The following is a 25,184-nucleotide window of genomic DNA, read 5'->3' on the forward strand; positions in this document are numbered from 1 at the left end:
TCCAGTTCCTTTTATAATCATCTGCCTCGTTCCTCAATTATTTTTTATCAACTTGTTGAAGATACTCAGTATCCATAATAATCCAGTGTGATCTTGAAAATTTCAAGCAAAATTCAATAATTGACATAAAGTATTCCAGAATTTTAAGTATAAATTCAAACTGTACCGAGAAATTTTGGTAAGATGCACTAAATGCTGCACAGCCCATTGTTTGTGCAATTTAAATAATGAACTAATTAGCACCAATAATTGGCACTCATTAGATTTAATTAGCATTTACATGTGTAAATTTAGGCACACTGAAAAAAGGGGTGCAGAAATGGAAGGGTCATGGGCGTTATGTGGCGTTCCTAAAATTAATGTGCCATTTGCACTACGTTTCAGTTGGCGCAAATGGCTGTGCTAAAGTTAGGTACAGTTCCCCGGCATAAGCGCTATTCTGTAAACCACTTCTAACTTTAAGCATGGCTTTATGCTTTTTTTTGGCACCATATGTAGAATCTAGCCCTTAATGCACGCTAAGGGGGTCTTTTACTAATGTGTGCTAGTGTTTTTAGCTCGCACTAAAAATCAGCTGACGCACTGAGATACCCATTATATTCCTGTGGCCGCCTCAGCATTTAGCACCAACTGATTTTTTTAATGTGAGCTAAAAATGCTAGTGCACCTTAGTAAAAGATCTCTAAATCCATTAGTGCAACTTAGTAAAAGGATCCCTCTGAGACTCCTAACCTCTTTTATATTTTTTATGTACTTTTAACAACCATGGGCTTCTGTAAGCAACAGTCTGAACATTTGTAAATGAAAATAATGCTTGGATAGCTAGGGTAGGCTACAAAGGATCGTTGAAGCTTTCAACTGTGAGAAATATTAAGAAATTGAACTGTTGAATCTCTGCTAGAACTGCCCAAAAATGGCCATATTTATAAGGCAGAATCCAAAGATAACTGCAAACTGTTGAAAAGTTTAGCTGATACTGGAGTAGTTGTCCACAGAATTGCTTATACAAAGATGAGGAGAGTCGTCAAAGAAACATTTTTCTCGATCTCATCACAAATATACTTGCTAAGTAAGACTGAAATAAGCCTGAAACTTTTTAGATTGATAAAACAAAAATTGTTCTGTCATAACTACACAAGATACTTTTGGAGTAAAAGGGTGAAGAATTTGAAGAAAAGGACTCCTTGCCAAGCCTTAAGTATGGGGGGGGGGGGGGTAGATTTATTTATTTATTTGCTGCACGTGTATCCTACATTTCCCCACCTATTTGCAGGCTGAATGTGGCTTACAAAATCTAGTATGCTTTGGGTTATGTGGTAGCCAGTGGCATAGAAAAATATTTTGTGTGTGGAAAGAAGAGTGGATTCAACTAAATATCAATATATCCGAGAAGCTGTCTCACAGCCTGTGAAGAAATTGAAGCTGAAAAAGAGGTTGGTTATTTTAGCAACATAATGATCAAAAACATACCTCAAAATCAACAACCAAGTATGTAGAGAAAAGAAAGAAAGTTCTGGATTAGACTTCACAGTTATTGCATGCATGGAAGAATTCTGCAAGGTCAGCAAGTCTCTCCTTGTGTGGTTTGCAACGCAAATCCCATACCATTTTTGTAGCTTTTCTTTGCACCGCTTCCAGTCTTTTTACATCTTTAGCAAGATACGGCCTCCAAAACTGAACACAATATTCCAATTGGGGCCTCACCAACGACTTGTAGAGGGGCATCAACATCTCCTTTCTTCTGCTGGTTATGCCCCTCTCTACACAGCCTAGCATCCTTCTGGCCACGGCCGTCGCCTTGTCACATTGTTTCTTCACCTTCAGATCCTCCGACACCAACACCCCAGGGTCTCTCTCCTGAGTCGAGCTTACTAATCTCTCTGTATGTGTGTGTGTATATATATATATAGTTTTATTTATTCAAAGGCAAAACAACAATATGCCATGTACTTGCTATAAATACTTACCTTATATAACCATAGTTTAATATTCCCCCCTCCCCACGCAGACTTAATGTCCAGAGTAAAGTCAGGGTCATGAGTTAGACCTGCATAAGGTCAGAAAAAAACCCCCAAAAAGTGAGAACAAATTTGGGAATCAGAGGCGTAGCCAGGTTTTGATCTCAGGGGGAGCAAACTTTTATAAAATAGGCGCCGGTTGGTGTCAACTACAACAGTGTCTGTGTTGTTGCTCAGGGGCTGTAGCGGGCACTGATTAATATAGGCTTTCTCTGTTGCGTCCTGCCTACAAGGAAACAGTAAGTTACATCAAGAGGCAGGACACAGAAGAGATCCCTGGACTGGCCAGAGCAGGCAACCTGTCTTCTTAACTACAAAGTAAAAATATTCAAGTCGTGACCATCACCTCAGGAATAGCTCACACATTCCTTCCACTGCTAGACACCTTGTTTAAATCAGATGGGTGTTTGTGTGGTGATTCTACAGGATGTGAAGAACACTAGTCCTGAGCATTTTTATTTTAGGTGACAAGGGCCACCAAAGGCGGCCCTTGCTGCAGAGCCTACTTTCAAATAGGGCTAGACATTTTGTGAAATAACACAAACCCCTGCAAAAAGACACCCAAAACCGATACTGAAAACTTACCACACCATAACAGCCCTAACCTATGTATGAAAAGATGGTACTATAAATATTACAGTGGGACCTAGAGAAGTGTTTCCCTAGGTGATCCTGTCTCTCTGTACATTGGATGTTCAGTGTTGCGTGCATCTGGTAGCACTATACAAATGTTAATAATAATAATCCTGGAGTACCCCATTGCCATTCAGGTTTTCAGGCTATCCACAATGAATCTGCATGAAAAAGATTTGCATGTAATGGAGGCAGTATATGCAAATCAATTTCATGCATATTTAATGTGGATATCCTGAAAACCTGACTGGCAAGGGGGGTACTCCAGGACCAACTTGGGAAACACTGCCCTAGAACACAAAACTTACCACCTCATAACAACCCTAACCCACCTATGAAAAGACAGTGCTATATATATTACACTGGGCTCTAGAGCACCAATTAACCTACTATTGGGAAACTGAAACAAGCTGCACTGTTACACATCCCTACACAGATTTTACGTGCTAGCAGAATCCTTTACCTCAGGCATACATGCAGAACATGGACAGACCCTCATCTGTATAACATAAGAGTAGGCATACTGAGTCAGACCAATGGTCCATCTAGCCAAGTATCCTGTTTCTAACAGTGGCCAACCCAGGTCACAAGCACCTGGCAGAAACCCAAATTGTGACAATATTCCAATCTAATATAGAATAGGGAGCCACAAAAAAAAACAAAAAACCCAAAACAAAAGAAGCCAGCAACAACAACAACAATTGAAATAGAGAACCCTCTCCTCTCTGCCCAAGGAAGCCAGACTCTATAAATAGTGCAATACTGGTAAAAAAAAAAAAAAGAAACAGAAATGCATTTTCTCCTGTACTTTGCAAAATAAAAATACAAAAAATGTACATTTTTACAAAGCAGGTACGTCTCAGTCCTTACAAAGTATTAAATAAAAATAGTTTTTCTACCTTTGTTGTCTGGGAATTTGGCTGGTCCCAGTCTTTTTTTTTCCATGTTCCATGAGTCAGCCTTACAAATTTTTCCAGGTTGGCCTTTCCATTTCTTCTCTTACCTCTTGTCTTTTTCTTTTCCATCACTACATCTGTTTGGCACTGATCTTTTGTTTTATGTCCCCACTATTAAATAGCTGTGTATAGAGCTGCCAAGTGATCCAGTTCCTGAAGGGAGATTTTTCAACCAGTCCCAGTGTGAACTCACATCCCAAATTCATGTGGGATTTGCAGTCCCTGATTCTACCCATCAAAATCTGTGCTGCAGTACATCCAAAATGACTTAAGAAAATGCACTGAGACCCCTGCAGGGTTGCTAATTTGAAGGTATCGGAGATGTGCATTTTCAAATACTGTCATATTCCTAATATCAAATTGAAAATAAAATACCCTTTTCTCCTGTTTTCTACTCTGTGACCTACCTCCTCCCCCTTTCCATTAGTGCCCTGTGTCCCTATCCCCCTCCTTTTCAGTAGAGCACCTATCTGCCCCCCCCCCTTTTCAGTAGTGCCCCTGTGTCCCCATTTCTTCGTTCTCCTAAAAGGTAAACTACAAAACAGATGAAAGTGTGATTTAACGTGCCCCAATGAAAGGAGAGTTTAATTCTACTTTCATTTAATTTCAATATATTCTATCTTCCTATGGCAGATTACAACAGCAACAACAAAAATAAATCCTTTATCCTCCACCTTTTAAGACACAATGGGGCTCATTTTCACAGCACTTAGCCTTCCAAAGCTCCATAGGTTTCTATGGAACTTTGGCAAAGATTTTGCTTATTTCCGATCTGATGAAGAAGGGCAACCTTCGAAAGCTAATCAAGAAACGTATTAAGTTATGTCCAATAAAAAAGGTATCATCTTATTTTCTTTTCCATGTTTTATTTTGTTTGATTTCTATTGATAACCTTAAGAGTGGACTAACACTGCTACCACACTCCTCTACTTATGGAACTTTGGAAGGCTAAGTGCTTTGAAAATATGCCTCTGTGTATCCTGCTAGATAGTGATGGCACAAGGGAAGCAAGTTTGGTCCAGTGAACACTAACTCAAAATAACATGTTCCTTAGCTGGGCCCTAGTATTACCATATTAAAAATGCGACCATACCATGCCTGTGGCTATGTTCCACTAATGTTAAACGATTAACTGGATTTCTGACTAGGGACACAAACATACACTTATTTATTCAATACCACAATTCCTCATGTACAGCCACAAAACAAATTTTTAGGGTGGATAGTATTCCTTTTAGTATTCCTCTTATTATTGACCAAATAAAGAGTTTTTAGTTTTGACACAGTGTAAGTCATCACAAGAACAAAATATAAGAAAACCAATGGAGTGCATTAGGGATTTATAAAACAAAAAGTGAGGAGAGTGAATAAGGATACCAAAAAATTATTTATTCACATGAAAAATACAAAATAATATAATCTGCATTAAAAATGACCCGACACGGCCGTGTTTCGGCCCAAAGGCCTGCCTCAGGGGTCTTTGTAACCTCGGTAAATATGACTTGGAATGTGTGCTCCAAGGGAAATAATAAAACAAAACTCTCTTGGGTCTCCTCTCTTCTAAAAAGTGTTAAAAAACAAAACAACTTGTTATACTCCTCTCCGAAGAGATGTGTACAAATGTGAGATATATTGAAAAGCAAAAGAGATCTGCTGAAACAAAATATTTATTTTTATTTTGACTTATAAAACCACTTGCCCCTGAAACGTGTTCAAAACAGAGTAATCCATTTGTGTACCTAAAGGGTAAACTACAAAACAGATGAAAATGTGATTTCATGTGCCCCAATGAAAGGAGAGTTTAATTCTACTTCCATCTAATTTCAATATATTCTGTCTTCCCATGGCAGATTACAACAACAGTTAAGATGATGAACACATCAGAAAACAGGATATCTTCACTGAAATCTGGATATTTGTATTGTATAGAAGCACAGTGAAGAAAAATCAAACTATAGAGTTTATAATTGCGATTTCTACCAGCTACAATAATTTTTGAAGCTGTTTTAGTGATATTCAATTGTTACTACATCTACATTTCTCCTCCAGCTTTTAAGGCACTGCCTATCCAACTGAAACAACTTTAGACTTGTTACAGACATGGACCAACAATAAAGAACGACAACATGGATACACAGCTGCTAATACATTTGGCTTGCTTTATTTCGCGTGAACGGCAATGACAGCTGCGCAGGGGAGTGGAAATAAATCAACCAAACTGGCTTCAATGCTTACAGTGGACTAGATGGCTCACTTCCACTCCTGTCTATTAAGCTTTTTCTCCCTTCTCCACCCCCTACCCATTGACCGTTGACCGACCAACCGACTTCCTTGGCCAGCTTTTTCTCCCTTCTCCACCCCCCACCTCCCTCTCTTCAGCCCGCTCTCTCCCTTCTGCACGGTTATTTTTACTTCCCTGAAGCCTTTTCCCTCCTGCTGCACCGGAGATTCAGAGTCAGCTGTTTGCCAGCATCGGGGCCTCTCCTCAGGCGCGTCCCGCCTACTCTAAGCAACTTCCTGTTTTCCGCAGAGGTGGGACGCGCCTGAGGAGAGGTCCCGAAGCTGGCAAACAGCTGACTGTATCAATCGCCAGTGCTGGAGGGAAAAGACCAGGGCAGTAAGAACAACCACGCGCTGCGGATGGGAGAGAGAGCGGGCAGGAGAAGAGACAGGAGAACAACAGATGCAAGACTCACGCGGGGGGGGGGGGGGGGGGGGGGGGGGGGGCAGGGGAGAAAGATTTTGCATGTGGCGCATAGGTGACATTTTTTCAAAATATCTGCTTAGGGCAGCGACCGCTTCCCCTTCACCCCCCCTAGCTACGCCACTGTTGGGAAAATAGTCTAAATGGTATGGACAGCTGCCCTCCAAGTCGTACAAATATTCCATACGTTATGATGATATAATACGCCTATGTTTATCAGCAGTAAGTTGGGACATCAAGCAGTAATCCGTGTTTTTTTAAAAACGGTCTCAATTGGTGGAACAGCAGATTGTTTCCAGAGTTGTGCCAATACTGTCTTAGCTGCCGTGAAAGCATGTGTCGTCAAAGAGTGTATTTCCCTTATGATACCAGCAACCTTATGATGTAATAAACAGCACAAAGTGGAAAGATGACTGGCAGAAATGTAATAAGTTCTTGAAGCAGTGCTGTCCAAGATAGTTGCACTGCTGGGCATGTCCACCAAATGTGGAGAAAGGAACCTTGCTCAGTGCGATATTTTTGTTTGTTTGCTTTTATACAGTAGGCGTAGGGTATCTGCCTTGTTGGACTTTTCAACATAGGCACCCCTTTTATAAAATTACCCCAAAGAGGGTAGGGTACTGGCATATACAGTGGGGGAAATAAGTATTTGATCCCTTGCTGATTTTGTAAGTTTGCCCACTGACAAAGACATGAGCAGCCCATAATTGAAGGGTAGGTTATTGGTAACAGTGAGAGATAGCACATCACAAATTAAATCCGGAAAATCACATTGTGGAAAGTATATGAATTTATTTGCATTCTGCAGAGGGAAATAAGTATTTGATCCCCCACCAACCAGTAAGAGATCTGGCCCCTACAGACCAGGTAGATGCTCCAAATCAACTCGTTACCTGCATGACAGACAGCTGTCGGCAATGGTCACCTGTATGAAAGACACCTGTCCACAGACTCAGTGAATCAGTCAGACTCTAACCTCTACAAAATGGCCAAGAGCAAGGAGCTGTCTAAGGATGTCAGGGACAAGATCATACACCTGCACAAGGCTGGAATGGGCTACAAAACCATCAGTAAGACGCTGGGCGAGAAGGAGACAACTGTTGGTGCCATAGTAAGAAAATGGAAGAAGAACAAAATGACTGTCAATCGACAAAGATCTGGGGCTCCACGCAAAATCTCACCTCGTGGGGTATCCTTGATCATGAGGAAGGTTAGAAATCAGCCTACAACTACAAGGGGGGAACTTGTCAATGATCTCAAGGCAGCTGGGATCACTGTCACCACGAAAACCATTGGTAACACATTACGACATAACGGATTGCAATCCTGCAGTGCCCGCAAGGTCCCCCTGCTCCGGAAGGCACATGTGACGGCCCGTCTGAAGTTTGCCAGTGAACACCTGGATGATGCCGAGAGTGATTGGGAGAAGGTGCTGTGGTCAGATGAGACAAAAATTGAGCTCTTTGGCATGAACTCAACTCGCCGTGTTTGGAGGAAGAGAAATGCTGCCTATGACCCAAAGAACACCGTCCCCACTGTCAAGCATGGAGGTGGAAATGTTATGTTTTGGGGGTGTTTCTCTGCTAAGGGCACAGGACTACTTCACCGCATCAATGGGAGAATGGATGGGGCCATGTACCGTACAATTCTGAGTGACAACCTCCTTCCCTCCGCCAGGGCCTTAAAAATGGGTCGTGGCTGGGTCTTCCAGCACGACAATGACCCAAAACATACAGCCAAGGCAACAAAGGAGTGGCTCAGGAAGAAGCACATTAGGGTCATGGAGTGGCCTAGCCAGTCACCAGACCTTAATCCCATTGAAAACTTATGGAGGGAGCTGAAGCTGCGAGTTGCCAAGCGACAGCCCAGAACTCTTAATGATTTAGAGATGATCTGCAAAGAGGAGTGGACCAAAATTCCTCCTGACATGTGTGCAAACCACATCATCAACTACAGAAGACGTCTGACCGCTGTGCTTGCCAACAAGGGTTTTGCCACCAAGTATTAGGTCTTGTTTGCCAGAGGGATCAAATACTTATTTCCCTCTGCAGAATGCAAATAAATTCATATACTTTCCACAATGTGATTTTCCGGATTTAATTTGTGATGTGCTATCTCTCACTGTTACCAATAACCTACCCTTCAATTATGGGCTGCTCATGTCTTTGTCAGTGGGCAAACTTACAAAATCAGCAAGGGATCAAATACTTATTTCCCCCACTGTACATGTGTATGTGTGCATGTGCGCACATTAATACTATTACTAACTATTTAACATTTCTAAAGCACTGCTAGGGTTACGCAGCGCTGTACAATTTAACCAAGAAGGACAGTCCCTGCTCAAAGGAGCTTACAATCTAAAGGACAAAAATGCAGTCAATCAAATTGGGGCAATCTGGATTCCTGGATAGAGGTCAATGGTTAGGTGCCGAAAGCGACATTGAAGAGGTGGGCTTTAAGCAAGGATTTGAAGATGGGCAGGGAGGGGGCTTGGCATATGGGCTCAGGGAGTTTATTCCAAGCATAGGGTGAGGCGAGGCAGAAAGGGCAGAGCCTGGAGTTGGTGGTGGTGGAGAAGGGTACTGAGAGGAGGGAGTGGAGGAGTGGCCTAATGGTTAGGGTGGTGGATTTTGGTCCTGGGGAACTGAGGAACTGAGTTCGATTCCCGGCACAGGCAGCTCCTTGTGACTCAGGGCAAGTCACTTAACCCTCCATTGCCCCATGTAAGCCGCATTGAGCCTGCCATGAGTGGGATAGCGCGGGGTACAAATGTAACAAAAATAAAAAAATAAATTTGTCCTGTGATCGGAGGTTACGGGTAGGGGCGTAGGCAGTATTCCGGTTAAATCCTAAATATTATGGGGATACTATATTTCTTATTATTCTCCCTAAACATTACATATACCAAACAGTGGAGAAAATATATACATTCATAAATCAGTATTAAAGAATTTAAAATAAAGGTGAATGCGTCAGAATCTTACATGGTTTAACCCTTTAGTGTCCAATGTTCCCATATGGCTTATTACGGGAACATTGGACGCTAAAGGGTTAAGCTATCAACTGAAAACCAAGATTCCAATCGTAGCACCAGTGTCCGATGGATTCAAATGTCTATACCAGTTCATTTATAACTATCAACAATAGCTCTATACTCATGCGTAACTTAATATTTAAATCCTGGTATTGGGTTCTGATTCCTTCAAAAATCTTGCTGGAACAGATGTCTCTTCTGTATACTCCATTTTGTGATTATAAAACACTCATAACAACAAAAAAAACTGTCCACTCCAGTGTTTCACTAGGTTGCTGATCTCAACCTAGTCCTATATTTTGCTGTATAGTGTCCTCAGGAGAACACACTGCAAAAACGTTAGAGCATACTGGGGACTTATTTGGGCGAAATTGTGTATTATTTTTCATCTGCCTGAGACTGCAGCAATCTCTTATGATGTTGTGATACTGCGTGCCTCTTCCCCTACTATTACCCTTCTTGAGTCAGATAAAAAACTGTTTAATATTCTGTTAGCTGTCGCTTTGCATTTAATTGTTACACATTGGAAAAATAATTCGCATCTGGATTATAACGAATGGTGGAGTTACGTATGTGTGATCCGAAAATATGAAGCACTTCTTGCCCATAAGCATCACAGAGTGCAGTCTGTCTTGAAGACCTGGGCTCGCCTAGACTTATTTTGTCAGGCATCTCGTAGCACTACTTGATCTTGGCCTCTAGGTATTGTCCTGGAACGTATATGTATTTGCACTTGGAAGCCATGGTGTTTTTTTTGTTGTTTTTTTTTTTTTTTCATTCTTTTTGTTATGTGTTGTTTGCTTTTGTATATACTTTTCTGTTGCATTTTGAAAACCTTTAATAAAATGTGATACAAAAAAAAACCAAAGCAATCGCACTTCACTACTCATATCTTCCACTTGCTTGCCTACCTTATCAAAATGGTTTTCATATCTTATTGTTACCACTAGGAGGGAAAACCTGCTGGGCATAACTTGTCCCTGTATTAGAAAGACCAAGCGCCTGCACTTTTCGCATATAGACTTTCCCGCCCATCTCTGACGTATATAGAACCTTTATGATGTAATGGACCAATTTTATGTTAAATGGATAACCATTCAGTTTCTTTATTTAAGCCCATAGGGTATCATTCTTGGATGCATCTCCCCCCCATGCAATGTAGAAATTTGCAAAAGGACTATGTGGAGGGGCATTTTCGAAAGGGACGTCCATGTTTTGATTTGGATGTCCTCGCAAAACGTCCCGATCCAGGGGCGGGGAAACCCGTATTTTCGAAACAAGATGGACATCCATCTTTCGTTTTGAAAATACCGTCAGGGACGTCCAAACCCTTAAATTTGATCTTCCCTAGATTTGGTCATCCCTAGACATGAACGTTTCTGATTTTCAGCGATAATGGAAACCAAGGACGACCATCTCAGAAACGACCAAATGCAAGGCATTTGGTCGTGGGAGGAGCCAGCATTTATAGTGCACTGATCCCCCTGACATGCCAGGACATCAACCGGGTACCCTAGGAAGCACTGTAGTGGATTTCATAAATTGCTCCCAGGAACATAGCTCCCTTACATTGTGTGCTGAGCCCCCCAAAACCCACTACCCACAACTGTACATCACTACCATAGCCCTTATGGGTGAAGGGGGGCACCTAGATGTGGGTACAGTGGGTTTGTGGTGGGTTTTGGAGGGCTCGCTGTTTCTTTCACAAATATAACAGGTGGGGGGGTGGGGCTGGGTCCGCCTGTCTGCTGTGATGGACCTGAGTATGACATCTGAGACTGCCATAGAGGCTGGCACAAAATATTTTGAAAGATGTTTTTTGACAGTGAGAGGGGGTTAGTGACCACTAGGGGAGTAACGGGAGGGCATCCCCGATTCTCTCCGGTGCTCATCTGCTCATTTCGGGTACCTTTTTGTGCCTTAGTCGTAAGAAAAACAGGTCCGGGTGAAAAAGTTTAAGTGCTCGTCAGGGACGTCCTTTTTTCCATTAAGGGTCAAGGATGTCCAAGTGTTAAGCATGCTCAAGTCCCGCCTTCGCTACGCCTCCAACACGCCCCCTTGAACTTTGGCTGTCCCTGCGATGTAGTGCAGTTGGGGACGTTCAAAATCGGCTTTCGATTATACCGATTTGGACGTTTCTGTGAGAAGGATGTCCATCTTCCGATTTGTGTCGAAAGATGGGCGTCCTTCTCTAGAAAATGAGCCCGAAAATGTAATTCAGTTATTGAATGTTGTGCCGTGCACCAGTTCTCCACTAGGGGATGTTGATTTCATATGGGAGGACTAAGATGCTCTGCTATACCTAATTTAATTTTATGGTTTGTTTGCTCTATATACCAGAGAGAGCAAGGACATTTTATCCTGTGTACAGCTTGACAAGAGTCACAGTGTTCCAGTTATGCATTTTTCTGTAAAATGGTTCCTGAATATGATGTTAGAGGGTGGGTGTACCTATGGGCAGAATCTGGGCATGTCTTTAGCAATCTAGGCATCAGGATTTACACCAGCTCTGTGGCTGATATAAGTGGCTATTTCTAAATTATCTGTGCATATTTATGCTGCTATGCTACTATTTTATAATGCAAAGTAGGGACCTGCTTTCCTTTATAGACTAGGCTCTAAATAACTGTATTATTTATATCCTGCCTTTACCCTACAATAAAAACATACATATTTAAAACAAGAATGAAAACAGTATACAAATTAAAACATAAAAATACAGCCAAAGAAACAACTACATCAAAGGTCCAAAAAAAGCGATCTTATCCGAGCACTGTTCCATATGTTGCCCTGAACAGATGACATTTTAACACTCTTTTAGACATTGAGTTGCCTCCTAGGCTTCCCTTTGTAGAATTGCCTTGAAAATATATATATAATATGTGATAAACCAGAAATTGAATTACATCGTTCAGTCTTTATTTTTTTTTTTTCAGTTTGATTGGTGGTTCTGATTACAAATTGATTTACCGCCACTACGCCACACTGTACTTTGTGTTCTGCGTGGATTCCTCAGAGAGTGAGCTGGGTATTCTGGATCTCATTCAGGTGATTCTCTTTTACTGATTTTAAATTCATTAAAAGTTATAGGGCCCTAAGGCGTGTTAACGTTTTTAACATGACTACAATTAGCGCGCACGCTAACCATGTAGGCGCCTATAGAGATATTGTAGGTGCATACACGGTTAATGCAATTACATGGTTAACGCACATTAAAAACGCTAATGCGCCTATAACGCGGCTTAGTAAACAAAGCCCAAAGCTATTTGTGACCATCTCTGGGAAAAGGTGATTAAAGTCACTAGAAACAAAAACTGAGATTTTAATGAATCCTGTAAGAGCAAACAATTTGTAATACAGCAGTCCAAACCCCATCCTTTCTGTGAAAAAAGTAAAAACGTTACAGGAGTTCAAACGTAACTTTTGCAGACTGCTTGTGGACCCATGACTTGAAAAATTAACTGTTCTCAACATTTTGAATCCTCTGTGATCACATGGCCAATTGTGGCACCTTGTTCTTTGGCAGAAAGACCTGCTGACTAGCCAGGTGGACTTCTGGCTGTGCTTCCTGACATATGTGCCTGTTTCTGAGTGTGCTGCAGAACTGTTGCTAAGAGTGTCTAGAGCGAGAGAGCCTGGAGTTCTGCTTTAATATAAAAAGGAGTCTTGGAGGAGGAAAGAGAAGGAGAGTACTGAGGTGAAAAAAAGCACGTAAAGATCCATAGGAGATGTGTAACTTCCTCAGTGAAATATTTAAAAACCCAAAGATAGCGCTCTCAGCTCAGGTGCTTTTATGAGCGTGTACAGTGCCGAGTGGATACCATGAAACTGCACGAGTAGTCCTGTAAGTTGTTCGAATTATGAACTTTTGTGAAAGATGGGAGATTTTGTGCATTTTTTTTGTTTGTTTTTGTTACATTTGTACCCCGTGCTTTCCCACTCATGGCAGGCTCAGTATCTGAGCATGCCCTGTAAATGCTGTACATTTCTTCCTTAATTTAAGTGTAAAAGCTGTGCCTTCGCATCCCCTAGACTGTAACTGAGGGGTCCTTTTACTAAGCCGCTGGAAAAAGGGCCCTGTGCTAGCGGTGGAGGCCGTTTTTCCCATGCGCCATGGTCCTTTTTTACCCTAGCGGATAAAAAAAAGCCCCCAGCATACATGACCATGCAGTGAGAGAACTCTTACTGCATGGCCATGCGGCAGGGAGCTCTTACCGCCACCCATTGAGGTGGCGATAAGGGTTCCCACGCTAAGCCGACAATAACCAGCAACGCGTATCAATGCCCAATTACCGCCGGGTTATCGCCACACAAGCCATTTCCGGGGGGTTTCTTTTTCCCCCGGAAATGGCGCATGCTCGGGGGCAGGACTACCGCCGTCGGCCACGTTGGGCCGTCAGTAGTCCCAGAAGAGCAAGCAGTAAGCCTGCGTTGGGCTTACCGCCACTCTGTAAAAGGGCTCCTGAATGTGAGTCTGTGCTAGATGTTGCTGGCTAGCCAAGTTTAAGTTTGTGGAATTTACACAAGGTGGCACTGTGGTACAGAAATCTAATCCACTACTTCTTAGCCAGCGTTCTGTTGCTCACTGATGTATACCATGGAAAAAAAAAGTCACCACTGCCGAAAGCTCAGGTTCAGACCAGCACCTGACAGCAGCAAGAGAAGAGAGGCAGCAGTGGCTCCTTCCTGAACACATAGGAAGTTACACATGCCTTCCTTCATACAGCATGAGCCTCAGAGTATTTAGCACACACATTATATGCAACTTCTTTTCCATAGAGCCCTTCTACCCTCTGGAACTCTCTGTGCTTCCTTAGCTTTTCTTGTGGCCATATCGGTCTCTCCCATGTCCACTCTGCCTGCTATGTGGAGGCTGGAGTGCCACTCAATAAATTTCAAAATATAGGTGTGGCTTGGACTTGAAAATGTCAGGAAAAGCTGGTCTAATCCAACTCATCTTTTTAATATAAGGATTCTGTGCATCTTCGTTTCTGCAGCATATACATCCTAAAGGCTAGAGAGACCAAGAGGGGCATAATGGAAAGGGATGCCCAAGTTTTGTTGAGGACGTCCTCGCAAAACGTACCGATGGAGGGGTGGGGAAATCTGTATTATTGAAACAAGATGGACGACCATCTTTCGTTTCGATAATACGGTCGGGGACGCCCAAATCTTGAAATTTTGTTTATCCTTAGAGATGGACGTCCTTAGACTTGGTCGTTTCTGATTTTCGGCGATAATGGAAACCAAGGACGCCCATCTCAGAAATGACCAAATGCAAGCCCTTTGGTCGTGGGAGGAGCCAGCATTCGTAGTGTACTGGTCCCCATGACATGGCAGGACACCAACCGGGCATCCTAGGGGGCACTGCAGTGGACTTCATAAATTGCTCCTAGGTACATAGCTCTCTTACCTTGTGTGCTGAGCCCCCCAAACTCCCATAAGACCCACTACCCACAACTGTACACCACACTACCATAGCCCTTATGGGTGAAGGGGGGCACCTAGATGTGGGTACAGTGGGTTTGTGGTGGGTTTTGGAGGGCTTACAGTTACCACCACAAGTGGGGGATGGGCCTGGGTCCGCCTGCCTAAAGTGCACTGCACCCACTAAAACTGCTCCAGGGACCTGCATACTGCTGTGATGGACCTGAGTATGACATCTGAGGCTGGCAAAAAAATATTTTGAAAGATGTTTTTTGAGAGTGGGAGGGGGTTAGTGACCACTGGGGGAGTAACGGGAGGTCAGCCCGATTCTCTCCGGTGGTCATCCAGTCATTTCAGCCACCTGTTTGTGCCTTGGTCGTAAAAATAAAAACAGTATCAGGTAAAGTCGTCCAAGTGCTTGTCAGGGACGCCCTTTTTTTTCCCATTATGGATCGAGGACATCCATTTGTTAAGCATGCCCAAGTCCCGCCTCTGATACGCCCCCTTGAAATTTGGCCATCCCTGCAACGGAAAGCAGTTGGGGACGCACAAAATTGGCTTTCCATTATACCGATTTGGATGACTCTGGGAGAAGGACGCCCATCTTCCGATTTGTGTCAAAAGATGGGCGTCCTTCTCTTTTGAAAATGAGCCTGCAAGTGTTTCATACCATGTATTCAGCATTGTGGTTTTTAAAAGCCATTTGGTTACAGTGAAAAGCAAAATTATTGGCCTCTCCTTTTCTGTTAGATACAACATTTCAGGCTAGCTGTGTAAGTTGACTCGCTTGACGTGCTCTGTGAGGTAACTGTCTCACAGTTTGCCTCTTCCACTTTTTCTTATTAGTTTACTAGTAAAAAAAGGCCCGTTTCTGGAGCCAATGAAACGGGCGCTAGCAAGGCTTTCCTGTGCTCCCCCCCACCCGTCGTCGATGTGGGTGAATTGCTCCGCCCTCAACGTCATAACGTTTGACGCGAGGGCAGTGAATTGCTCCGCCTCCACCCTCAACGTCATAACGTTTGACGCGAGGGCGGGGCCCAGAGACTGTGATTTCCGAGGCTTCAGAGCTTCGAACATACGAACCTTGGCTTCAGTGAAGTCAGCAGCCAATAGAACGTTGAGGGTGAATTTTATATATATATAGATAAGGTGTTCCTGTTGTTAGTATTATTTTTAAAAACTTTTGTAGGGGTGTGATATGTCTAGCAGCACCATATATATATATATTTTTTTTACCTTTTCCTCTCTGCATAGTCACATCAGAATGCTGATTTCTTTTAGCTCTCTGGGTTCTTTCTGATCTTCGAGTGAAGTAAGTGACTAAAGACTGAAAGAGTCAAAGTGGAAATCAGTAAAATGGAAAATAAGCAATATAAAAACTTGTTTTAAACAATGTGTTTTATAGCAACAGCAAAATACACACAGATAAGTCGTTGTGACATATAACATGGGGGTATGCAAGGAAGTTTATAATTATAAGTGCATATAATTGTGTGCTTTCCCCTTCCCTCCTAGGCTTGGTTCATGATCTAAACTCCCCTCCACCTTTTCCATACACTTCTCCAGAAATAGTATACTGCAGGGCCTAACTCTGGGTCTGATGGAGTTGTGAGTGAGCATGAGGATTCCACAAGTAAGCGCATGCTTTGAGTGGAGCAGCCTAATGGTTACAGCAGTGGGCTAAGAACCAGGGATATTAGTCATGCCTTCTTCACTCTCCAGTGCCTCTGATAAGAACATAAGAATTGCCCACCAAAAGTCCATGCAGCCCAGTATTCTACTTCCAGTAGTGGCCAGTCCAGGTTACAAGTTCCTAGCAACAATCCAAGAAGTAGCAAGATTCCATGTCTCCTAGACCCAGGGATAAGCAGTGACTTTCCCCAGGTCCAGTTTGTGGACTTTACATCCAGGAATTTGTCCAAAATTGTTTTTTAAATACAGCTACCCTAACTCCTTTTACCACACCAGAGATAACAAGGGTAGCCTTCTCCAAAGGGTGAAATTTGCGGGCAATGTATTTGAGTTATAAATCTAGAAAGATCTACGTGTAAAACAAATTTCACAAATGAAAAAAGTAACAGAAAATATTTACCGGTTGATCTCCCATGACAGCAATTTTTTTAAAATGATGACTGCGGGTACAGAATTAAGAACATAAGAGTAGCCATACTGGGTCAGACCAATGGTCCATCTAGCCCAGTATCCTGTTTTCCAAACAGTGGCCAAGCCAGGTCACAAGTACCTGGAAGAAACCCAAATCCTGGCAACACTCCATACTACAAATCCCAGGTCAAGCAGTTGCTTCCCATGTCTGTCTCAATAGCAGACTATGGACTTTTCCTCCAGGATTTTGTCCAAACCTTTTTAAACCCACATATGCTAACCGCTGTTACCACCTCTTCTGCCAAAGAGTTCCAGAGCTTAGCTACTCGTTGAGTGAAAAAATATTTCCTCCTATTTGTTTTAAGAGTATTTCCATGTAACTTCCTCAAGTGCCCCCTAATCTTTGTACTTTTGGAACGAGTAAAAAATCGATTTACTTCTACTCGTTCTATACCACTCAGGATTTTGTAGACCTCAATCATATCTCCCCTTATCTGTCTCTTTCCAAGCTGAAGAGCCCTAACCTGTTTAGCCTTTCCTCATACGAGAGGAATTCATCCCCTTTATCATTTTAGTCGCTCTTCTTTGAACCGTTTCTAATTCCGCTATATCTTTTTTGAGATACGTTGACCAGAACTGAATGCAATACTCAAGGTGCGGACGCACTGTGAAGCGATACAAAGCCATTATAGTATTTTCTGTCTTATTCACCATCCCTTTCCTAATAAATTCCTAGCATTCTGTTTGCTTTTTTAGCTGCCACCGCACACTGAGCAGAAGATTTCAGCGTATTATCTACAGCACCACCCAGATCTTTTTCTTGAGTGCTGATCCTCAAGGTGGACCCTAGCATCAGGTAACTGTGATTTGGAATATTCTTTCCAATGTGCATCACCTTGCATTTGTCCACATTAAATTTCATTTGCCATTTGGACGCCCAGTCTTTCAATTTCCTAAGGTCTTCCTGCAATATTTCACAGTCCGCACGTGTTTTAAAATAGTTTTGTATCATCTGCAAATTTGATCACCAGTCCCAGTACAGATCCCTGTGACACCGTTCACTCTCCTCCATTGAGAGAAATGACCATTTAACCCTACCCTCTGTTTTCTGGCCAATAACCAATTCCTATGCCACACTAGAACCTTGCCTCCTATCCCATGACTCTTTATTTTTCTCAGGAGTCTCTCAAGAGGAACTTTATCAAAAGCTTTCTGAAAATCTAGATACACTACATCAACTGACTCACCTTTATCCACATATTTATTCACGCCTTCAAAGAAATTAAGGTTATCAATAGAAATCAAACAAAATAAAACATGGAAAAGAAAATAAGATGATACCTTTTTTATTGGACATAACTTAATACATTTCTTGATTAGCTTTCGAAGGTTGCCCTTCTTCCTCTTCTTCCAATTAAGCAAATTGGCGAGGCAAGACTTCCCTTGGCTGAACCCATGCTGATTCTGTCCCATTAAACCATGTTTGTCTACATGTTCTATAATTTTATTCTTTACTAGCCGTTAAGCCCGTAAAAACGGGCGAGTATTGCAGCCCTCCTCTCTCCCCTGGCCTCACCCCCCCCCCCCCATATCCAGCAACCTTCTTCTTTCCCTTGGCCTCCCCCCTCCACCCATGTCCAGCAACCCTCCTCTCTGCCCTGCTCTCACCCCATGTCCAGCTACCCTCCTTGCCGTCGCTCCCTCCCCCTTCCATGATCGCTCTGCTGCTGCCTGCAGCGCTTCCACATGGAGGTGAGAGGCGCTGTCAGGTCAGTGCAGGGGGCCCGAAATGGAGGGGGGAGGGAGCGGCGGTGGGGATTGGGGGGGGGAGGTTGGTTCGCGCGATGTTCGTTTCCAAGCGGCGGCGTCCCACTCTGTTCCGCCCTCTGACGTCATGACGTCTTGACGCAAGGGCGGGACAGAGAGGGAAGTCTGTACTGCGCATTTGCAGGTGAGTCGGTCACTTGCCGTTTATATGTTTGATAATAGTTTCCACTATTTTGCCCAGCACCAACGTCAGGCTTACCAGTCTGTAATTTCAAGGATCACCCCTAGAACCCTTTTTAAAATTCGACATCACATTGGCCACCTTCCAATCTTCAGGTACTGTGGACAATTTTAACGACGGTTTACATATTACTAACAGCAGTCGGCCATGTCTGGGAACAGACATTGAATTTCCGGGGCTATTTGCAACTGTGGTTGTTGCTGGAGCTTATCCGGGTCCCAGCCGATATTCAGCTGGGACCCGCAAAGACACTTATGCAGGCTCTAGCTGAATATTGGCCGGGACCCGCAAAAGTATGTGCAGGTGCCTCTGCCCCTCCGATTACCTCCCTCCCTGAGGCAAATCAGAGCCCAGACCCCTCTGGGCCTACCTGGAAGGTCTTTGGTGGTCTGGGGGGGGGGGGGTCATATGGTCAGCACCAATGCCCGCTTACTCCTGCCCATTGTGAGTCTAGCTACAAAATGGCCACCATGACCCCTAGCAGCAGCCTCACAGTACTCCTGCCCATATGATCCTCTCCTAGACCACTAGAGATTTTCCAGGTAGGCCTAGGAGATGGGGGGCTAAGGTTCTAACTCACGTCATCTTTGTGGGGGGGGGAGGGGGGATTGGGATGGTATGTATGTGTGTGTGTGTGTGTGTGTTGGGGGGGGGGGGGTAACCAGATGCCTGGAAGCTGGTACTTGGAAGTTAATAGCTTTTTTGTTGTCTTAACTTTAGCCACTTAACCAGTTAGCAGTCTAATTATGGCCGCTAACTGGTTAAGTCCTGGCTCCACCCAATCTCCGCTCATGGACTATTCTTGCACCAACTTGACAGTGCAGGGGCCTCTCCTGCTCGGTTAAATTGTTTTGAATATTGAGTGGTTAGTTTTCTGTTGATGTTTACTAGGGCTGTACAATTAACACGTTATTATCGCAGTTAACGCGCTAAATGCTTAACTAGCGTAAAATATTTTAACGCAGTTAATGCATTCCTCTGTCGCCCCATCCCCTGAATCCAGCTTTTCCCCGGCTTGACTCCCTGGCCTCACCTCCTCCCACTGGCTTACTTATTTTAGATGGTCTGGAGCTCATGCGACAATTCCCTGCTTCTCTCTTTACAGTGATCGTAGTGGCAGCAAGCAAAAGACAGGTACAGGGATGTTCCCCTCTGTTTGCTGCCGCTGGCTCTGCCAGACCCAGAAACAGGAAGTTAGCTATAGATAGTCTGGAGCTCTTGTGCCGATCCCCTGCTTCTCTCGTTACCGTGGCCCTAGTGGCAGCAACAGGACTTCCTATTTCTGGGTCCGGCAGAGCCAGTGGCAGCATGCAGAGGGGACTGTCCCTGTGCCTGTCTTTTGCTTGCTGCTGCTATAGCCACAGTGAAGAGAGAACTACTACTACTATTTAGCATTTCTATAGCACTACAAAGCGTACGCAGCGCTGCACAAACATAGAAGCAAGGGATTGGCGCATGAACTCCAGACCATCTAAAATGAGTAAGCCAGTGGGAGGGGGAGAGGACAGGGAGACAAACTGGGGCAAAGCTGGATACAGGAGCTGGGGAAAGAGACAGGGAAACTCAGGATATGGAGGATGAGGACAGGGCAATACAGGATATGGGAATGAGGTGAGTCGGAGCAGTGCACACTATAGGGAAGGGAAGAGAGACGGAGCAGTGCACACTATAGGGAAGGGAAGAGAGACAGAGCAGTGCACACAATGGGGAGGGGAAAAGATGGGGCAATGTAGGATATAGGGGAGACAAAGCAATAATAGATATTTGGGGGTGTGGAGAGATAGATGAGGCAGTGAGGGATGATTTTGTTTTTTTTGGTAGTGGGGAAAGGAGGAGAGACGGAGTGATGGTAGATGGTTGGAGGGTGGGACCGAGACAGACTAATGTTGGATGGTGATGGTATTATGAGAGGGAAGAGATGTGTGATACTGAACAGTGGGGGAGAGAGACAGGTGATGCTGGATGGTGAGAGGAAAGAGAGAGAGATGGGTCGATGGTGGATGATGGAGAGAGTCAGAGAGAGGAACAATGCTGGATGGTTGGGAAAAGAGGGAGAGAAAGGGGTGATGCTGGGTGGCAGGGATAGATGTGGAAATGGGGGATGAAAGAAAAAAGAAAGAAGGGAGATGGTGGTAATGAACAGAAGGTAGGAGAAGGGAAGAGAGGGAAAATACACATAGATGGCAGGAAAAGGAAGAGAAGAGAGAAGGAAAGATTTGCAGCCTATGGATGGAGGGAAAGGGAAGAGTTGGAAACTAGATAGACATGAGAAGGATTCGGAAAAATGGAAGAAAGTTGAACACGAAAGATGGATATAGGGCAGGGAGTGAAGAAGAAAGGAGGAGAGAAAAGTGAATGGACAGGAGGTCTTGGAAAAAGAGTTCGGAGCACAGAGAAAGGGAACAAGATGATTAGAAAATTAAAATCACCAGACCACAAAGGTAAGAAAAATGATTTTATTTTCAGTTTAGTAATTGAAACATGTCAGTTCTGAGAATTTACATTTTGCTGTCTATATATTGTACTGAACAGGAGGAAATGTGAGGGGGATGTTTTACGAAATGAATCGCAAAATCAAACATTTTAATCATCATCAATCGTGCGATTAAAAATTTTAATGGATGAACAGCCCTAATGTTTATTATTGATAGCCACAAGCATTGGTCTTTCAATATTTTTTGCAAATTGCAGAAGTACTATCTCTAAAAAAAAGTTTTGCCTTTTTGCAGATGATACCAAAATGTGCAATAGGGATAGACACCCTGGAAGGTATGGAAGACATGAGGAGGGATCTAACAAAGCTTGAGGGATGGCAGCTAAGATTTAATGCTAAAACATAAAGGGTCTTGCATTTTTGTTGCCAAAATCCGTAAAATATAGGGAGTGAAAGGGAAAGGGGATGGATTTAGAAGAGCGTGATGTGGGGGTAATAAGTACCTTTCTGTTCGCTGGACTGTCTGCTTCGGATGACTTGAAAATAGACAGGAGAGGCTCGCTCACACAACGGGGATGATTGGGGAGCTGCCGATAGCGCTCTAAACTCTGGGAAGTTTTCAGGCTGTTTAGCCATCCTTCTGGCTTACATAGTAACATAATAACATAGTAGATGACGGCAGAAAAAGACCTGCACGGTCCATCCAGTCTGCCCAACAAGATAACTCATATTTGCTGTTTTTTGTGTATACCCTACTTTGATTTGTACCTGTGCTCTTCAGGGCACAGACCGTATAAGTCTGCCCAGCACTATCCCCGCCTCCCAACCACCAGCCCCTCCTCCCAACCACCGGCTCGGGCACAGACCGTATAAGTCTGCCCAGCACTACCCTCACCTCCCAACCACCAGCCCTGCCTCCCAACCACCGGCTCTGGCACAGACCGTACAAGTCTGTCCAGCACTATCCCCGCCTCCCAACCACCAGTCCCGCTTCCCACCACCGGCTCTGGCACAGACCGTATAAGTCTGCCCAGCACTATCCCCGCTTCCCAACCACCAGCCCCGCCTCCCGATCTCGACTAAGCTCCTGAGGATCCAATACTGCAATAAGCATTTCCTACCTACTATTACAGCCTTACTCAGCAGTAATCTCCCACCTGTACCCACTGAACCAAAGGCCATTGCCCTCCCAAACAAAACTCCCAGAGGGGACAATAATACTGCTCTTTGTTATAAAGCTGCCAAATACTATTGTATGTGCTTCCAGAAATATTGCATTTTCCCACAATTTGTTTATTTATAGCAGTATTTATATCCCACATTTTCCAAACATATTTGGTTCAATGTGGCTTACAAATTTAGTTGGAAAGGTGGAAAATTACAATTGTAATAGGAAGGAGGGATGTTTGAGAAGAATGACAAGATAGAAACATTTTAGAAGAATTTTTAGAGAATTGTATATTAGGAGATTAGATAGGTAAGTAGATGCTTGAGAGAGATCTTGGTTAGGGAGGTGGGGGTAGTTGGTTGACATAGGGAGTGTTTGGGTTAGTTGGTTCGATTAGGGAGAGGTTGGAAGAATCAGCTAGCATGTTCGTTTTTATTGTATGTAGGTAGGAACTTTTTGAATAGGTAGATCTTGAGGTGTTTCCAAAAGATGGTATACAGTGTTAAGGACCTTAGGGATTTGGGAAGGGCATTTCACAGCTTCCAGGAATTAATTCAAAAATCTGTATATTCTTGAAAAAGGAAAGTTGGTAACCCTAGCTTCCTAAGCACATTTGACAGGATCCCCCTAAACATCTGGTCCCTAGCATGTGCCTAGTTTTGCATATGCCTTACTCTAGCCCTGGCAACTGCCGATATAGGACAGCAGAAACCCCGAAATGGTATAAATGTCGCTTAAAATTGCACGTCTAAATTTGGGCCTGCACCCAATTTGCACTTGCAGTTTGATTAACGAATCATATTAGGACCAATAATTGGGTGCTAATAATTATCAGCACTATTTGGCTTTAATTGTGTGCATAAATTTCATTTTTGGTCACATGGATCCATGCATAAATTTTATGCGTGGTTTTGAAAAGAGGGCGTGGCCATGGGAGGGTCATGGGCGGATCAGGGGCATTCCTGGAATTTATATGTGCTGTTATAGAATATGGGGGATCCGCACCTAATTTAGATGCGAAGATTTACAGCAGGGTTTATTTAGTGTAAATCCTCGTGTCTAAAGCTAGGTGCTAACCCCTGGATTCTATATAATGTGCTTAGATTTCGGTGATGAAATCGGCACGGATTCTATAACACCATGTGTAACTTAATTGGCTTAATCTAATGGGCGTTGATGATAACACTTAAGCAATAATGAGCACTGATTGACACTGATTAGAATTTAGGCGCACAACTCGCTAAACATTCTGTAATGATATGTGCCGAATGTCGAATGTCTAATGTGCAGAGGCAAAAAGGGGGCGTGGTTATGGGCGTGGAAATGGGTGTTTCATAGGTGTTACAAAATTTAGGCGCCTAGTTATAGAATATGGCCCAGTGTGCCTAAATCTATGCGCTGAGATTTACACCAGGTTTTCGTTGTCATAAATGGATACGCACAGATATTGGCGCTGAAATATCAACTCAGCATATTCTGTAATCTGTGCCTAAATCTAGGTACCACGCCAATTTTTTTTAGGCGCGATATATAGAATCTCCTCCTAAGGGCCTTATTCTGTAAAGTTTTTGCTCCTAAATTTACACTTCTAAAATTTATGCTTCTAAGTTTATGAGCATAATTTATGCTTCTAAATTTATGTTCCTAAATTATGAGCCTAATCTATGCTCCAAAATAGATTATGCTCATAATTTAGAATAATACATTTAGGAGCGTAAATTATGCTCCATAAATAATGTCATGAAACACCTAGCACCCACCTGGGGCTAACCCTGCAGCCACCTGAAGGGTCTGCTACTGCACTGCTCAGGCCGCCTACACCTGTGCGTGTGCTTTACACCTGCATACTCTCCACCCCACCGCACTGGGGTTTCTCTTGCCTCTGTACGAGTCTCCGACCTACAGGTTATTTCCTAGGTCGTTTCTAAGGACACTGGGCCACAATCCCAGGGGCCCACAGTTCCTAGAAAACGCCCAAAGATTAAGAACACACCAGGATTCTTAGTCCAAGACAACAGAGCTAATAAACTAATAAGTTTATTATCAGAAAAGTGAACAGTGAAAAAAGGTGTAAACAGCAAACAATAACAGATAAATTAACAAATATCAACATTAAACCTAACTAGACACTTTTTTACTACCTGAGTAGTACCTGGGGAGTTTAGGAAAATAACTGCTCACAGGTTTTGAACAGGGTCTCTCAGTGCAGAGATCTCTACTCTCCACATTGCCTCTCTGAGGGAATCCAGCACATTCTAGCTGGATTTTGTACTTCAGGGCCAATCAGAGCCTAGAGCATTAGCACTGAGGGGTATTTGGCCAATAGCAGTGCAGGTTACTTTCCCTCAGGGCTTAAGCTGAAAGAAAAAGTCACCTCTGCAATAGCTTTAAAGCAGACATCACCAGCTGGCCAAACAAGAGAAAGACGTCATAAAAATAGTAACAAATCACAGGCATGAAAATCTCCTGTTTCGCCACACATAAATTTTAGGAGTGTAAATTTAGGAGCATAACCTTTATAGAATAAGGCCCTAAGTGCATTCTATAAACGATTCCTAACTTTCAGCGTCATTTATAGAATAGCGTTTAGCGTGTTATTTTTTCAGCACTGCTTATAGAATTTGGTCCTAAGGGGGTAATTCTTTGTAGGTTGCCTAAAGTTAGGTGCTGGGATGCTGCATACTAAGTGTGAATTGTAT

At 43.3% G+C, this 25,184-nt stretch overlaps 1 protein-coding gene across 2 annotated transcripts in view; it reads left to right on the forward strand.

The window, feature by feature from the left end:
* Nucleotides 1–25,184, forward strand: part of LOC115459869 (AP-3 complex subunit sigma-2) — a 123,937-nt gene that overhangs the window by 23,760 nt on the left and 74,993 nt on the right. For both annotated transcript variants that reach the window (XM_030189676.1, XM_030189677.1), the window contains exon 3: nt 12,282–12,393. In XM_030189676.1, the coding sequence (XP_030045536.1) occupies nt 12,282–12,393 (112 nt within the window). The remainder of the gene's footprint in view (nt 1–12,281; nt 12,394–25,184) is intronic.

This window comes from Microcaecilia unicolor, chromosome 1 (genome assembly GCF_901765095.1).
Source record: "Microcaecilia unicolor chromosome 1, aMicUni1.1, whole genome shotgun sequence".
Lineage (NCBI taxonomy): Eukaryota > Metazoa > Chordata > Amphibia > Gymnophiona > Siphonopidae > Microcaecilia > Microcaecilia unicolor.